The 18,481-nt window shown below is 33.0% G+C and overlaps 1 protein-coding gene across 1 annotated transcript; it reads left to right on the top strand.

Moving 5' to 3' along the window:
• The first annotated feature begins 4,906 nt into the window (after positions 1-4,906).
• On the top strand, positions 4,907-6,778 carry LOC126743712 (potassium/sodium hyperpolarization-activated cyclic nucleotide-gated channel 3-like). The gene has a single exon (XM_050450926.1). It carries the CDS (start codon positions 4,981-4,983, stop codon positions 6,622-6,624), a length of 1,644 nt encoding a protein of 547 aa, XP_050306883.1. The 5' UTR covers positions 4,907-4,980; the 3' UTR covers positions 6,625-6,778.
• Positions 6,779-18,481: the final 11,703 nt, after the last annotated feature.

Genomic DNA, 18,481 nt, shown 5'->3' on the forward strand with positions numbered 1-18,481 from the left:
AAACAACGTTACCGATACAAATTGACAATGTACATAGAATTGTAAATTTTTTAGTACTACCTGATCATTTACGAAAAGTTCCACTTTTAATTGGCCATACCTTTACTGATCTGCTGGGAGTAATAGCGGTAAAAGACAGTAAACAGTTAATATTTAGTGACAATTTTAAACAAGCTGCTTCTAAAAGCAAGAGAGCTTTATGGTTATTAAGGTCAACTGTCATACCTGCCGATCATATTGGCAATCTTCAAGTGATCAGTAAGGTGGATTATGAAGGAGACCTTCTTATAGAACCATCTGCGAGATATGAACCTGGAAGAGAGCATGCTATACCCAGAATTATTGTCCAGTTAAGGAAAAACAGAGAATGTTATATTTCCATTATTAATCTCTCTGGAAAGGACTTGGAGTTATCTGATAAATATCCACTGATGCGTGCATTCCATTGTCAACCAGATGAAACTCCTATCAATGAATTTGTGCTACAATTAGATCAGGAAAGTAAGCAGTTACCACCACTAGACAGAAAATACGTGAATTTTGGGACTTCTGATGAGATTATTCAAGACCAATTATTTCAGCTACTAGACGAGTTTAGAGGTTTGGCGATACCATTAATGGTTTAGGCAGCTGAGTTACATATAGTGCTGTCTGATGAAAAACCTTTTCGTTATAGACTAGCTGAAACCGAAAAAGAAAAAGTAAGAACCAAATAGTACGATCCGCTCACGATGAAATGGCTCACTTTGGCACTGATAAAACCTTAAAGAAACTCTGAAAAATATTGGTTCCCATGAATGAGAAAATACGTGGAAAAATATATTGGCAGTTGCATTCCTTGTTTATACAACAAAATACCTTCAGGCCAAAAAGAGGGTTTTCTTTATCCTATTACTAAAATACCAATCCCGTTCCATACTCTCCATATTGATCATCTAGAATCCTTTTCAGAAAACAACAATGGGAAATATGCACCTATTAGTTCTTATAGATGCTTTTACGAAAGACGTATTAATTAAGGCAGTAAAATTCACTAAAACTAGATATGTGATTAATTTTCTGCTGGTCATAGTTGACCAGGTGTGGTGGTGTTTGTCCACTAGGTGGATATTAGAATGGTTGTGATTGTTTTGTGCACAGGTTAATCATGTCGACATGTGAATAATATTTTATATTGTTGTTGTATATAAGTCCATGGCTAGAGTTTTATGGTATACCAGAGTTTGTCGCTGTTTAGCGAGGTATTAAAGTCCAGTGCAACGATATATTAGAATGGTCACCCATCAAAACACCAGCATTTTACTTCTCAAACAATGTAAATAGAAGATGGATGACATTGTTTGGCAGGTGGAATGCTGGTGTTTTGACGGGTGACCATTCTAATATATCGTTGCACTGGACTTTAACAGGTTGTGGTCGATTGTGTAGCAATCAACAGGGATGCCCTCTGAGTGCGCAGTTCCTTCGAGTTGGTCTTGTGAGTTATAGAGGGCTCTCACTTAACACATTTGGATTCTAGGATCTCGGTATATGTTATCTTAGTTTCCGAGTGTTGAGATGCTTACTGCTTAGCGACAGTGGAGCGTCTGGGGTAGCCTTAACTATTTTAGGAGATACTAGCTAGTCGTCGAAGAAAGAAAATATATGTCGCCTACACGTATTTTTCTAAGAATATTAAGATAAGGATTTGTTTTGATTAGTAATAGGCTTGGTATTAAGTTACTGTCACCGATCGGCGGTACGGCCGTCCATTAATTATTTTTATGAGTCTGGGTTCATGTTGATTTTTAGTGAAGTTTATTTAGAAATAAAATAAAGGACGTGACTCAATATTTTTTAAGAGATATCGAGAGAGTGGAACGAAGCCGGGAATGAATGCTTGGAGAAGCATAAAGGAAAAGAAAAGGCAGTCTTTTGAGAGAACTGATGGTAGATAGACCGGCTTCGGATCTTTAGTTCTTTTATTTTATTCGCGACGGTACTGACGTAATTAAGTGTGTGTTTTCATGAATTACGAGTTTTACTTATAACGAACATGTCCGCCGAAAATAATAATACTGACTCTCCGACATATATATGTAAATTATTAACAAACATAAAGTAACTATATTGATGGTTGTTGGCATGACTGAATCAAGGGGACCGAGGTTCCCCGGTGAGTAAACTTAATCTTTATTAGATGGGTCAGTACAGTAAATCGTAAACGCTTTTGTTTCATGGTACTCTCAATCTCTTGCTGTATACATGGTGGAGCTCGCTGAATGAATTATATTGTCAATACGTTAATACTAATTTATTGTTGGCAGTTTCGCAGATCCCAGTCTAGTAAGGGAATCCGCTTCCTCATTTCCAGCATAGCCTGAGTAGCTAGACACCTAGACAAGCTGAACTCCAGTAAAAGAAAATAAACTTTATGCACTCCAGTAAAAGCTTAGAGCTTATCTTTTCAGCATTAATAGCATTAATGGCAGCCCTGCTATCTGAGTATATTGATACGACTGTATAGGGGTCTCCGCAATTCAGGATTTTCTGTTACATTTTAATAAACTTGAACAAAGTTAAAAAAATACATATTTTCATCAAATATAACACCTGCGGATAATATTTATTATAAAACGTCACAGAAATGCAAAATGTAACGTAAGAAATAGTATTTTAACTGGGAAGTATTGTAATTATAATACATCTTCTTTTTTATCTCCAATATTAATAATTAAATTTTAATTGGGTTTCGACTAAACCTCATATTTTAGGTTTAAATAACGATTTCTCAATTAAATCCCCAATCACAATTATTATTCAATGGGTAATTAAAAACGGTCATTCTCCGCGAAATTTATTTAAAAATTATTAATCCGACATGTTTCGGATATATTACATGTCCATCATCAAGGATACTACAAAAAAAAACAAGGAAACTTATAAGATATAAATTCAAATTGTTAAATTACAAAAGGTACTAAAATAACTTACACAAATTAAGGGGTTTCGTCAATACATCTTATATAGATATAGTGTCTCCGACAAAGTCAAAAGGTTAAAGCGAATAAAAATTAATAAAAATGGCATCTACAATAATGATAAAAAGCAAATTAATTAATAAATAAATAATTGGACGTTGAAGACATAAAACTTACATTAAGATACATGAGAATGGAACCAAACCTGAATCAACAAAAATCACATCAATACAATAATACGAAATTGTTTTGTAAACAAGAACTGAAAACAAAAGAACCATATAAATTTTACCATATTAATTTTTAAAAATTATTTCAAATATGGTACCTGTACGTATGTTTTTGACTCTTTAATATGAGAGAATTAAAGGGCGTTATAAATTAGCATTAAAATTTATTGAATTAAATGTGTGTAGATGAATGATTTATTTGATCATTGACAGATGTAATACCATTATTCTGTAAAGCTCTATTTATCTCTAAAATTTCTAGTAAATCTACACTACATTACTTTTGTGGCAGGAATGTAAATATTTTGAGTTGAAGATCATTAAACAAATTGCAAATAACAATAATTTTTTACCGAAACTTATTAATAAAATTTATTACAAACATTTAAATAAATCACTTAACAAAAATTTAGTGTGTAAAGAACCTAAAGAAACCAAATATTATTCACTGCCCTTTTGGGATCCGATATTGCATAAATTAAAAAAACATTTTTAGCTCTCACCTTATTAATACGAGTTTTAAAACCATGCACACGCTGAAATCCTTTATAGTGAACCCAAAGTACCTCCTGACCAAAAATCGGGTGTTTATCAACTAAACTGCTCCAGTGATAACTGTGGCGTTTTTTATATCGGCCAAACCGGTACAAAATTCTCCACTCGTATAACAGAACATTGTAAAGAGATCGGAAAGGCTAGAAAACGCAATCTTTGCCTTCAAATATAAAATTCATTTTTGCTAGGCACATACATGTCAATAACCATAACTTCGATCCTCTTTTAGACACCAAATATTTACTATATTTCTGCCACAAAAGTAATAAATTAGATTTACTAGAAATTTTAGAGATAAATAAAGCTTTATAGAATAATGGTATTACATCTGTCAATGATCAAATAAATCATTCATCCAGACACTTTTTTAATTCATTAAATTGTAATGCTAATTATTACGCCTTTTTATTCTCTGATATGAGTCAAAAACATAAGTACAGGTACTATATTTTAAGTAAGGCGCACCCTATCTTCTGAAAATTTATATGGTTCTTTTGTTATCAGTTCTTGTTTACAAAACAATTATCGTATTGTCGTAATGATGTAATTTTTAGGTTTTTGTAGATTTAAGTCTTTTTTTTAAGAAGTTTTATGTCTTCAACGTCTAATTATGTTTTTGTTAATTAAGCTTTTTATCATTATTGTAGATGCCATTTTTATTAATTTTTAGTCGTTTTAACCTTTTGACATTATCGGAGGCACTATATCCATAAGATGTGTTGACCAAAATCCTTAAATTGTGTAAGTAATTTTATCCTTGTATCCTTGACGATGGACATGTTATATGTACGAAACATGTCGGATTAATAATAATTTTTAAATAAATTAAGTGGAGGATGACCGAAGTATTCTTAGTTACCCATTGACATAATTACTCCAGTGCAAGAATGGACTATTTCTTTAACAATTTTTATTGTTTAATTTACAGTTTTCCGTTTTCAAAAATAGCCGATAAAAAGTCATAATTAAATAATAAATTTCATCAATTTAATAGGGAATTTAGCTGCCCATTTTTTTCTAAATTGGTAATATGCCTACAAATGGCAGTAATGCTCTAATAATGACACTTGCTGTCAACATGTACTGATAATCTGATGAGAATGTATAGGAGGTAGTTATAGCAACGGGATAATAAACGTAATAATCACATATTATATTTTTGTTAAGTCAGCAGTTTTTTTAATTACTCTCTGATTAAGCTTCTTTTTGATATGTATTAAAGAAGATTATTGTTTATGTTTTCTGGTATAAGCGAGAAAATGCCGTCTGACATCAACCCAAGAAACCGTAACCTGGAGTGTTTTACCATAAGCAAGACGAACCCCTTAACGATAAATTATTTTAGAAGTCATGTGGCCATTGACAATGAAAAAGAAAGACACTTGGAAAATTTTCCTTATACAATTCACCCGCTTAGTAAGTTTTGTGAATATTACAGTGCCTATTGTTTTTTCCTATACGTTACGCTTATAGTGTTAAAGTCATACGATTTTGCTTTTACACGAATAAAATGTGAGGATCCATATAGTAAAAACATTGGTATATTAGCTACTGGAATTACTTTTGACTGTTTAGCCATTTTGAATATGATATTACAGTGTTTTATTGGATACGCTCAGAAAGATCTGAATATTGAGTTATCTCTACAAAAAATATTACTGAGAAACTTTCTAAGTGGGCACATTTTTTGTGACTTATTTTCTTCCATTCCGAGAATAGCCATGATCAGAACTCATACATATACATTTTTTATTTTAAACACGATGCAGCTTTTAAAATTAAGAAGAATCACGTCAATAGTTCGTTTGATACGTCCAACGTTTCAGCTATTGAAAATCAAGTCGCCAGTAAAAAAGTTTGTAATCGTTTTTTTTTTATTTGTTTTTATGCTAATCCATTTAATGACTTGTATCTTTCTTGGAATAGCTCGTTATAGATTCAAAATTATGAGTATGATGTATAATTCTACAACCTTTTTAAAGCGGATAACCGGAAGAGGCACTTTTGCAAATGTCACTTTTTTGGAAAGATCAAATTTAATCCAGTACTTAGTGGCATGGTTTAAAAATGTTCAGAATGTAATGCTTATTAATACTAGCGACATAAAGTCTGCATCAAGATCAATTATAAATATGGAAGAACAAATAGTATCCATAATCAACTATTTAGTGGGAAAATTGTTAGTATGTGTAATATGGATTGTAATGCTGTATGTGTTTGCTGCTAAATGGCAGCTACGAACTAAGTTTGAAGAAATAATGACAGAATTAAATAAATATATGTTATCAAAACAATTTCCACTAGAATTAAAAAGCAGAATAATCACCTACTATGAATATAAATATCAAAAATTATTTTTCAATGAATTTGTAACTACCAGCTTGTTGTCAGAAACACTGAAAAAAGAAATAGATGTATTTCTTTGCAAGTCCTTAATTCAAGAAATATCAATATTCTCGCAAGTATCTGCTAAACATCTAAAACATATTATTTCAAACTTAGTACCTCGCATTTACCTCCCAGGTGATTTAATCATTCAAGCTGGCACATATGGAGATTGCATGTACATTATTGAATCTGGAACTGTTGCCGTATTTTCACCCTCCGGAAAGGAAATGTGTCATTTATACGATAATGCTTATTTTGGAGAAGTGTCTTTACTTTTTAAGAAGAAAAAAAGGTCTGCCACCGTCGTTGCTATAGAAGTATCAAGAATGTATGAGCTAAACAAAAAGGAGTTTAATAGATGCTTTAAGAATAAAACCAACAAGAAGATCTATATGAGTATCATTAAGTTAGCAGAAAGAAGACTTAAAGAAACCAGTGTGAGTGAGTTACAGATGAAGGAAGCGAAGATTCTAGCCGAACTTAAAGCCTAAAACCTATAGACATCGTAGCCTTTCCTAAATTCGCGTAACATGATAAACTCAAGATAAGGTTTATAGTGTGTTTTTATCTTATTGTAAAGTTGCATTTAATTTATAAGTTCTTTTCTTAAGTGTTTGGAAAGTTTGTTTTCTGTGAAATATATGATTGTTTGAAGAAAACTGTATTTTTTATTATTTCTCTTAATATCTCCTTAATTTAGTATAAGAATATAAAGTAACAGAAATCTCTTGTTGCATATAAAAGGAGTTTGATTGAAGAAAGTTTGCTTTCTCATATTGGGACTGGAAGCATGTTTTTTTAAACTAATAAAAAAGGTGAGTTAAATATGTATGAAATATGAACAGAAATATGAGTATATGATTTGTAATACATATATGATTAAACTAGGAATTTAAAAAAAAAATATTAATATTATTGGGTTTAGGGATCAATAAAATAAGTCCAATCCTATTTAAACTTGCCCATGTTTTGCAAAATATATTTGCATCTTCAGGGCAAATTCAAAATCCAAAAATCTCATTTATTATTCTCTAAGAGACCAACAAACAAAATTGACGAAAACAAAGAAAAACAAAAACAAAGGTTTCCTTTGTTAACTCTCCATGCTATAATCTTTCCTCTTGGTTAAATAACGTTCTCAGGGAGGTGCCCAACTTTAAAAGTATTTATTCGACTAAGAATTCTGTTGATCTAACCAACAGTTTGAAAAATCTTATTATCGCTTATAGATCTAAACTTGAGGAGCAGACTTGCAAGTTGCATTTTGTCCATTTTTACTAATTTTCAGAAAACGCAAAAAACTACTATACAAAAACTAAATGAAAGAAAAATAAAATTATGTCATCATATAATGGCATTGAGTGTATGGACCTCGATTACGAGTTTCTGTACAAGAAAGTGAAAAAACAACTTGAAAAAATACAAAAAATTGGTGGACAAAATGCATTTTGATTATCTATAGTGGACAAAATGCAATTTGAATGCCATTATAATTTTACAAAATGAATAAACTGTCTTAAATGAAAAAGTATTCTATTCAAACATAAACATGAAACAAAACAAAATTATTAGACATGTCAACAAAACAAAAAAACAATATCTCTTGTTTTTTATTAAATTTTAAATGAAGTTATTTTCATCAGTTTCAGCGCATTCGCAAGCTTCTTCACCATCTTCGTACTCTTGATCTTCATTATGGCTTACAGCAAGATTTTCAAATATTTCAGCCATCCATCTTAACTCAGGGTCTGTGTCGTACCATTTGTCACCAGATAACGTAACAAGTAATTTTTTAAAATTATCAAGTTTTTTCTGTTTTATTTAATGTCCAAGCCGTACTTCAGAAAGAACGATTTGATCCAAGCGCTTTTTGGGTTTTAGCAAAGTTTGGAATTTTTTTGCTGGATCATCCGTCCGATATAAAGATTCAGATTTTACCACCACTTTTGAGACCGTACCTCTTTTAATGATTATTCTCTTACTTAAGCTAATTCCTATTACTTTCTTTAAAGAGATTGAAGCTTTTTTGATATTAACCAATGACCAATTCGTTCCAAGTTGTCTAATTTCTCCTACTTGTTTGTAAAGTTCACAATATTTTTCAGGTATTTTTATGACCACGTGTCGCTTTAGGATCTTTTCCACCCTCCCAAAAATTCTGTCTGCTGGAAGGTAAGAGTGTCCTCGGACTGGGAAGATAACCTCTATCTTCTTAATTGTTTCTGGAGCAAAGCTGTGCAGCCATAACATAAGCATGTGGATGATAAAGCTGTGTTTATTTTGCCCCCCGCATCCATCAGAAAAGAGCCGAAGAGTATCTACGTTAGGGGCAAAATTAGTTCTTTTTAAAAAATCAATTACTGCTGATGAAATTTCTGTGGCCCCTCTACCATGCCCTTGGTGTTCCATCCATGAATAAAAAACTGGGTTTTTACAATTAGTGGCTGTAATGCAAAAAAAGTAAATTGAAAGTTGCTGTGCATAAAAAGCATCTTGTATGGGAACTTTTGGAAGAACCTGCACTTGCTGCAAATCAAAACAAAAAGACACTGAGCTAGGTAGTTCTTCCTTCATTATTTTGTGGAACTGAGATTCTTAACTTTATGAACTCTAACCTTATGAACTTTTAGTTTGGTCTGCAGTTTGCTTTTCTCAATAATATTTCTGGCATTACAGATTTGTGATGCAGTTCGAACACAAAAATTACATACATCTGTAGCCGGGCTACCAAAGCCTATATTAAAGTGATTATTGAAAACTCTGGTAGTTTGGCAATACTGTATTCGGCAGATAAGTAAAATTCTTCTTGATTTGGCACGGCCGTAGTGGCTTTCTTTGCCTTTAAGATTGCTTATAAATTTTTTTACCTCATTAAATTTATTTGCAAACTTGTGAGACTTTCTATCTCCTCCTCTTTTTTTAGTAAGGGTTGAACCAATTTTAATTTTTTTAGAAATTGTGTTTATTCGCCTTTGGGAAACGCTGAACAGAGCCCGAAAGAGTTTCTGGCAAATTTGTTTCTTAGTACCTTTAAGAAACACCTAAAAGGATTTTGAACTTATTATATTTTATTATATTACTTATTATATTTTAAAATACATATTAGATGACCAAACTTACGAAATAATTAACGGAAAAATTATGCGGCTTTCCATTTTCTTTTCGATTTTGTTTTCTTTGTGGCTCCTTAATATCCATGTAGCTAGCAAGTAAGTTATCCTGCTTAATTTTGTCAGGGTGCTCAAAAAACGTTTGGCGAATCTCTAGCAGAGCTTGTTTTGATAATTTTTGGCAATCAAAATTAGCATTTTTATGATCACAAACTACGTCAAAATTGTCGAGACTAATATCCAAATTTGAATACCTTAGAGATTAAATAAAAAATATTAACTCAATTTATAAAACCTAACCTTATAAATTACCTTATTTGCTTTTTTCTCTCACGGCTTATTATATTGCTTTTTCTTTTCCTACTGCCCCTATCAACACTATCACCAACAATATGCTCCCCTTCTAACCCTTCCATTTTTTTCGAAAACAATACTTTTATTCTAGTTTTATAAAAAGCTTGTAAACAACAACGAGCTCTAACACGTGGATCGCTAAAATGAACAAAATCTCCATCGAAATGCGTTTTGTCCACGTTTACCGACAAAGTGCGCTTTAAAAGTACGTGACTGGACTTAAATCAGTTTGTTTGTCTGGGCGAAATTTACCACCTAATAACACGGGGACTTAATGCAGTTTGACTGTCTAAATGTTCATAAAAAGTTTGTATTTCATCATAGGAATGCAATACTATCTCTATCTCAAATATGGAAAATTTGGACAAAATGCATTTTGCAAGTCTGCTCCTCACTTATTTTCTTGGATGTAAAAAATATTTTTCCCAGCATCCCTCCCAAAGACTGTTTAAAGTTAGTGAGAACTCTCCTATTAAAAACATCTCTTAGTCGTAACCAAAATTTTTTCTAGTTTGACAATAAAATTTTCAGGCAGGTCTCAGGTTTGGCTATGGGTTCTTGTCTTTCCCCTCTACTAAGCGAGATTTTCATGAGTCATCTAGAAAGAGAAATAGTTAAGGGTACGTTTAGAGATTGTCTCTCGGTATATAAGAGGTATATGGATGATATTTTTATAATCTGGAATGGCAGGGAGGAAGACCTACCAAATTTTCTTACTTTCGTAAATTCCTTACATTCTAACATTTCATTCACAATCGAAGAAAAAAAAGATGGTTGTGTGTCTTTTCTTGACCTTCTAGTTAAGAAATGCAACAATAAACTTATTTTTGAAATATATCGTAAGCCCACCACTACCGATAATGTAATTCAGTACTCTTCAAATTCTCCCTACTCATATAAATTTGCCTCCTTTAATTCTTTTTTTTATAGACTGTTTAATATCCCCTTGTCAAAAGAAGCTTCCGCTAAAGAATTAAATATTATAAAACATATTGCTCTCAACAACGGATTTCCCCTTTATTTAATAGACAAAATTTATTACAAATTTTTAAATAAATATAAATTGACCTATAATATTGTTCATAATAACGACTTAAAAAGTTCCTTTAGATCCTTGTCCTTTTTTGGTATCTGCCTAAATTTAGCAAGATTATTTAAATCTCTAAATGTAAAAATCGCGTTTAAGAAAGTCAATAATTTAAAGAACTAATTGGCCAGTACAGTGGACAAAGCAAACATCCTTTCTAAGTCGGGAGTTTACTCTTTAAAATGTGACGATTGGAACGCAGTACATTGGCCAATCTGAAAGAAAAATCTCTACAGGCTTTAAAGAACACGTAGCGCTTTTTGAAAAATTTTAAAATACCAATGTCAGTGATACAAAATCAGCATTTGCTAATTGGCCTCAACTCATAATTTTTCTCCGGGGGTGGGAGCTGAAATGCTTCATGAATTCCCTAAAGCTAAGAAGCTTGACCTTCTGGAGAAAACGGAAATTACAAAAGATAAAAAGAGTCCTGTTCTCATGTGAGTGAATGACGTGTTTACTTTTGAACCTAATTTTATTTAGCTAAGTATCTTTTAACATTTTCCTTTTAGTCACTTTCTTCAACTTACATTGGCTAACGTGTTAAGTTGTTTTAGAATTAGGTCCGTATAGTCAATAGGTTTTACACTTATACTTCTAACCTTGTGATACCGGGTTCGATTCTCGATGAGTCTATGTTGTTGCATTCTACTTTTTAGTTTTTTGCTTTGTACAATTATAACCTAAATATTATTGTTTATTTTGTACTGTGAAGTGTGTGGATGGCTTCTAAAGGCTTTTTTATTGTTTAATGAAAGTTTTTCGTTTTGTTTAGGTAATATTTTTATTTTAGGCCTGATGATGCTCTAACTAGAGCGAAACACGTGTAGCCCGTTTATTACATGTTGTGAGACCGTGACATTGTGTTTTTCTTTGTTTTCGTCAAATTCAAAATGTTGGACCTAAGTCAAAAAACGTAAATAAAATGAACGTTTATACAAAAAAAAGGTTTTTAGGCACGGGACATCAGACAATAGATAGATACATACATACATATATACAATACTCTTGAAATATAATTTATCACAGTAGAGTAAAGAAAGATGTGGTTATATATATGTGATATTACGCAAAATATCTTGTTTAAACGCGGAATTTGAGATGCTATAAGATGAATCTCAATTTCTTTTTGTGAAAATGTCGAGTGTCATAATCACGTACATCAACATTCATTTCTAGTTTGATATATATTGTTAATACACATAGATTTAAAAGTTCTGCAGCCCCTTTTTTATAAGAAAAATTCTTTAGCGTTCGGATTTTTTTATAAACTTGTTAATCAATATTCATCTTTCGTACACGTCGCATATTTGTCGCCCTGACTCATTTTATTTTATCTCAATATTGTTTTTTTTTTCTGGAAAAGTGCTTTAGTATTTAATTTAAAAATTATATAAACATAAACTAGAATTTAGTAATCAGTACATCACTTGGGAAAATTACCTGCTGAAACTACCGATTCCTCATTCAAACTCAAACTCAAAAAATGCTTTATTGTCAACCTAAACATAGAAGTTGTAGACTGTACATTAAAGGAATAAAAACGAGAAACTAATTTAAAATAAAATAAAATTATATAAAACTTTGAAAAATACTTAAATGCTAATCATTAAAAAATTCACTTAAACTAAAGTACGCTTTACTAGCAAGAAATATTTTCGTCCTTAAACATAGGCTTTTTTCAGTCTTAAGTTGTCTTATTTCTAGTGGAAGTTTATTAAACAGCTTTGTACCTCTATATATGATAGAGCTACGGACAAGTTCAAAATGAGGAATGGGTAGCCTCAACAAATAATTTTGTCGCGTATTATAGTTCCTGTTTATATTTTCTAAAAATTAAGCAAACTGTTTCCAAAATAAAAATACAACACAGGGTTAAAATATTATGACTTACAAAAAGCGGGCGACATGAGTCACGAGACTTGGCCCCACATAGATATCTAATGGCCCTTTTCTGGAGTACAGCCACTGAATTAAAAAGTGAATTTGAATATGAACCCCAAAAGCAAATTCCATATCGAAGGTGCGACTCGATAAACGCGAAGTATGCAGATCTGGCGATGGAGAAATTAAGACTGGTAGCAATAAATCTTAGGGTGTAGCAGCCTGATGAGACGTCTACATACATTCACAATATGGTCTTCAAATCTAAGGAACTTGTCTATGGAAAGACCCAAAAACTTACTGAACGGTGGCATGGTGATGGCTTCATTATTCAAACATATATCATTTGTATTACATTTAAAATTAAGGATATTTGTTTTAGAAACATTAAATGTTAAAAAATTTTCATCACACCAGTTTTTTATTTTTAACAAATCTGCGTGCCAGAGTCGTGCCAGAGAATGGTGGTATCATCGGCAAACAATGTAAATTTGCCAGTTACCTGCAGTTATGGCAGATCGTTCACATAAATGAGAAAAAGTAGAGGACCAAGTACTGATCCTTGCGGAACACCCACATTTAAATTAAGTTCCTTAGAGATATCACCATTAAGTTTGACAGCCTGGACACGATTTGATAAGTAGGAACGAAACCACTCAAGGACAGTTCCTCTGAAGCCATAGAGCTCTAGTTTCATCGGCAGCTCTCTTTGACTCACGCAGTCAGATGCCTTGGACAAGGCACAGAATATCGCTGCTGCAACTTCACCAACATTCAGTCGGTTGTACAGCTGCTCTAGAAAGCTAAAGATAGCATAATTTGTGCTCACAGACTCACGAAAGCCAAACTGCCGAAGACTCAATAGGCCAAACCTTTTTAAAAATGAAACCATCCTCACCTTAACGAGCCGTTCCACTATCTTGGCTAAAGTAGGCAATAACGCTATAGGTCTAAAGTTAGAAGGACAGTCGCGATCGCCACCCTTGTAAAGAGGAATAATCATTGATCTTTTTAAGCACTCTGAGAAAACTCCGAAGAAAAGACATAAATGAAAAGTCAGTTGACTCGGCCAAGACTTGCAAAGCAACAAGAGGTAAAGCAGAAAATATTCTAAGAGAATTTTTTCTTAACCTGATGAACTCTTATTCTTAATATTAACCATTAACTGTATAAGCTCTTCCACACTTGTGGGGGCAAAAAGCAAAGATTCGGCTACTACCACATTGCTAAAATAGCTCCTGGGATCTATTTTTTGTGAGATATTGGCTGCAAGGTTACTAGCAATATCACAGTAGAAGGAATTGAGGACATTGTAATCTAAGGTACTTGGAATAACCAAGACATTATTTTTGCCCCTTAGCTGATTTAAAATCTTTCAAGACTCTTTTGCTCTATTGGAGGAACTATTTATTTTCTTTTAAAAGTAGGCCCACTTAGCAATTTTGATTGAGTTTTTGTAAATCTTGCGGTATCTATTATAGTAATTTAAAAATGTTGCATTGTTCATAGCATATTTCCTAATGTAAAAAAGGGAGCGCATATTTTTCCCAGATACTAGTAAACCCTTAGTATACCAAGGTTTTCTATTTCGTTTTTTAATGTTGACAACAGGAAAAGCAGTGTTAAAATTGTTTAATACTATTTAATGAAAGCCATGCAGTGGGTTAATAGTAGTTAATACATTATTCCAACTTGACATATTGCAAAGCAAAGAGAATTTGCGGAAATTAGCTCTAGTGTAAAATCTAAATTAGCAGATGGAGATCGATACAATCCTAAAATATACAAATTTAACTTACTGCTAAATATAATAGAAAGCTCGCACACCTTTTCAATCAATAGATGATCAAATCTGTCAATAGTAATAAACATAAACTTTCTCTAACATAATAAGAGTACCACCATGTGTATATTGCTTGCGTGAAAATTTGGAAATTACATAACCAGGGATATTAATAGGCTCGTCAGACCTCAACCAGTGTTCATCAAGAATTAACACACTAGGAAAGTTAACCGATTCTAAAAATAGTTCTAATTCGCTAACTTTTGAACGCACAGATTAAAGATTAAGAAATGCTAGGGCAACTTGATTATGGTGGGAGTTTCTATTAAAAAAAGAAGAAGATCCAATAGCAAGGGTGTCTATAGATTGGTCTAGTTGAGGCGTAACTGAAGACCTACCTTCGATCAAGGGTGTATCGCTGATTATCTTACTATTGCTAATACCCAAAGATGCTAATACTAATTTGGATGACAGAAAAGTATTTTTAACATATAAAGATAAAAGTTTGCACATAGATTTGGCAGAGTGACGGTACCTAAAATTTTGTTTGACTTCGGTAATTATTTTCAGAAAAGTTATGGTTACAGATGAAAGAATTCAGAAAATGAATTGTATTGTTATATCTGCTTTTTGAGCACTTATTAAAATCGCATTTAATACAAACAATTACATTAGTTATCCTGCCCATTGATAGCAAGGATTTCATTTGGGAAAAAGTATATGGTACAAGAAAAATCAAGACAAACAACAACATCATTCTTCGTATAGTTAACAATTAGAGGAAACGCATAATTACATAACGTCTCAGCTGTAACATTACTAAACACATAACCACAGGTGTTGTATGGCGAGCTCAGAATACCTGAGAGAAGAGAAGAGAAACTTCTAGCACTAGAATCACCATAAATTGGTACATTTGATTTTGCTCGTGGGTTGAAATGCGATGATTCTGAACTTAAATGTAGCTCTATGGTATATGGGGTAAAAAAGTTATTTAATAATATTCTGCTAGAAATAAGAAAACTTAAAACTGAATGAAGCCTACGTATAAAAACAAAGGAATGACTCGCCAATAACATTTACTATAGTTTAAGAGATTTTTTTTAATGATTAGTATTTAATTATTCTTTATGATTCACATTTAAACCCAGTTTTGTTGTAACTGATTGTAATGTTTGTGAATTAAATTAAGTTTTGGCTTTGTCTACAACTTTTATGTTTTTATTAACAATAAAGCATTTTTTGTGTTTGAGTATTTGTTGCATGACAAAAATACTAATGGTCCGATTATAAAGGTCAAGACACTTACATTTTACGAACTTACATGAAAAGTTGTCGCGATAAGTCATAGGTGAAATTGACCGTGGAAGAATAATGGTTTTACTTGAAGAAAGGCTCAAAGGTTCGTGGCTAATAGTGTTGGGATTTGGCAGAGTGATGTGTCTTGCATTTGGAATCCTTATCTACAGAATAATTCTCTTATTACCGAGAACCAGTAGAAGGCGTGTAACTAACCAACAACAGAATAGTTATATTCACTTAACTATTCGAAGAAATGCAACTATGGCAATACCAGAACTCTAAAGAGATGTGCGTGATGCCTTGAGGGTTCAACTATCGGTCTCTACATTGCTGAGGCGAATACTGGCAACAGGACTATTAAGAGTATTTCGACTACAGTGGGTGCAAGAGCACATGGCTTCACCTGCAAAATTTTGGAACTCGGTGTTGTATTTGGTACAGGATAGTCGGTAATCAGTGCAGAGTATGGAGCTATTCAGATTGCTATTGCATACTCCATACTATCCTTTGCACAAGGAAGTGCTATGTTCTGGGCTGGTATGTCTAATAGTCGCACAGAATTAGCTTATATTCAAGGCAGATACACAAATACATAAGGGAGATTCTAGGAGGAGAAAATTGTGCCTTGACATCTGGTTTCTAACCCTACTAGCAGATTGACAGTGACTGTGATTGACAGTAATGACTATTGACACACTTGTTGTTGTGGAGGTTTGGCAGCGTTGCTGTTTCCCATTAAAGTTTGGTTTCCATTTGGCGGATGACGGAGCGTCATAAATCAGGTAGAGCGACGTAAGAGGGAAATTGGAATTTCGTAGCCCCGTTGGGAAAATTTTGTTAGTTTTCCATGTTTTAGTATCCGAGCAGTATCATTTTGCTGTGGTATTGCGGAATTTCTATTTTGATAGAGTGAAGCTCCGCGTAGTTTGCACCAAGAGGCGAAAGAGGTGAGTGTCGAAGAGAGAGAGTGACAAGTTCACTGCCAGTGTCACCTGTCATTGTTCTGGTCGGTTCTCAGTGCCTTGTCCAGCCTGTAGCCATCCCGTTATCAGAAAGAACAGTCGACATTTTGTGGTTTTAAGGAAAATTTAAGTTCATCTTGCCGGTAATTCGGTTGAATAGAAAAATATTCCTCCCAAGTTTTGGGGTTTAATTTTATGAACGTCTAGTGGGAAGTTGTAGCCGAGAGGATTTCGGATTGACCTGATATTTTTGGATTTGGTCGGCTGCTCCCACACCATTTATGGGATTTTGAAATTTTCTAACCACAAAACTCTAGGCCTTGCTCACCACCTTAGGTATGTAGCAACATATTGGTAATTGCCATAGAATTGATTGTGTGTTTATTTTACTGATTTTTTTTTGTCCTCTATTTTAGAGGCCTCTCCTTTTTCTCATTCTCTCCTCTATTCTCTGGTCTCTTTCTATTCTCTGGTTTCCTTTGGTCATCGCAACACTGTTGGAGACCGGCTGAAGTGAGCCTCAACACAGCCTGGACTGAGCATTGTACTGTGGCTCTGCGATTTTGGATTGGAACTTGCCTGAAATCGACTTGCCCATGTGGTCGTTACCCTGGTTGTAGCTGACTGGTTCGAGAGCTGTCGAGTTAAGCTACCTTAGCCAAAATACACAAGAGATTAGAGGACACGCAAGTTTTTGCACATTTTATTTTATTTTTCTCTTATTGAACGGTTTGATTTAGGGTTGGGGGTTGATTTATTAATTTGAATTTTATGGGTTTATTTTCTTTTATGTAAAACAAGAACGTTGAGAGGTTCTTGCTAAGTCTATTAATATTAGACTGAGGGTTTTCATTTGAGTCGAGCATCGACATAATTGATTTTGACATTGCGCCTGGATCACCTTGTAAGGGATCGGCTATTTGCTACAAATAACATATTTAGTCATAGTGTTGGTTGTTGGTTAATAGGTTTTATTGCACCAACATACCATTAGTAGGCTTTCAAATTCGAACCTTACTATTTAAAAGTTTTATTTAGATTAATGTGACTTGACTATAGTTTGTAAAAGGTATTTAGGGCCAGTGAGGTATTGTGAATTAGGCTCCAAACATATACTTTTTGTAAACAACACGTGATTACGTTTTGGATTTTCCCCTTGAACAGTAGTTCAGTGCGGATTTGTTTTTTTTTCTAATTCCTCGCCTTAAGCATACCTCAAGTAACTTTTAATTCTTTTATCCATTTTTTTATTTACTTAAAATTACTACAGTATTACATTTTGAATAATTATCTAAATTTAAATATCTCAGTGGAATTTAATTTTTTTTATATAAATGGAAGTGACTATGTAAATTCTTGGATGATTATATCAATCTGGTGGACCTATGGATTGTTATTTGAGTTTTTCCCAAATTATTTTCAGTTTTAGGATCTAGGTACAAGCATAAATATAGGTCATCATTTTCTTGATTGGGGGGGGCTTATATTCCATCATAATATATCAGGGTTTGGTGTAAAATATTTAAATCAAGTGGCGCTCTTATTAAAATTTCTCCCACTACCTTCTCCACTGTCTAAAAGCTGGCGGCCACCAAATCTCTGAATCTTTTAAAACAAAATTTGCTTGTCTGGACTTAGTAATTTTTTTGTGGTTGGATAGTAGGTATTACTCACACGGGTTGGGTTGGGAAATAAATTGGTTTGAACCGAGTTACGCGCTACAACCTAAAAACGATGACTTGTTTTATTTTCCTTATTGCAGAACTAATTATTATCAAAAAATGCTCCTGTAGTAAAGATGATAAAAGCTGCAAACTTGCATTACACTTATCATAATTTAGACTTTTTTATAAAAATTTTAGAGTT

This window comes from Anthonomus grandis, chromosome 13 (assembly GCF_022605725.1).
Source record: "Anthonomus grandis grandis chromosome 13, icAntGran1.3, whole genome shotgun sequence".
Classification (NCBI taxonomy): domain Eukaryota; kingdom Metazoa; phylum Arthropoda; class Insecta; order Coleoptera; family Curculionidae; genus Anthonomus; species Anthonomus grandis.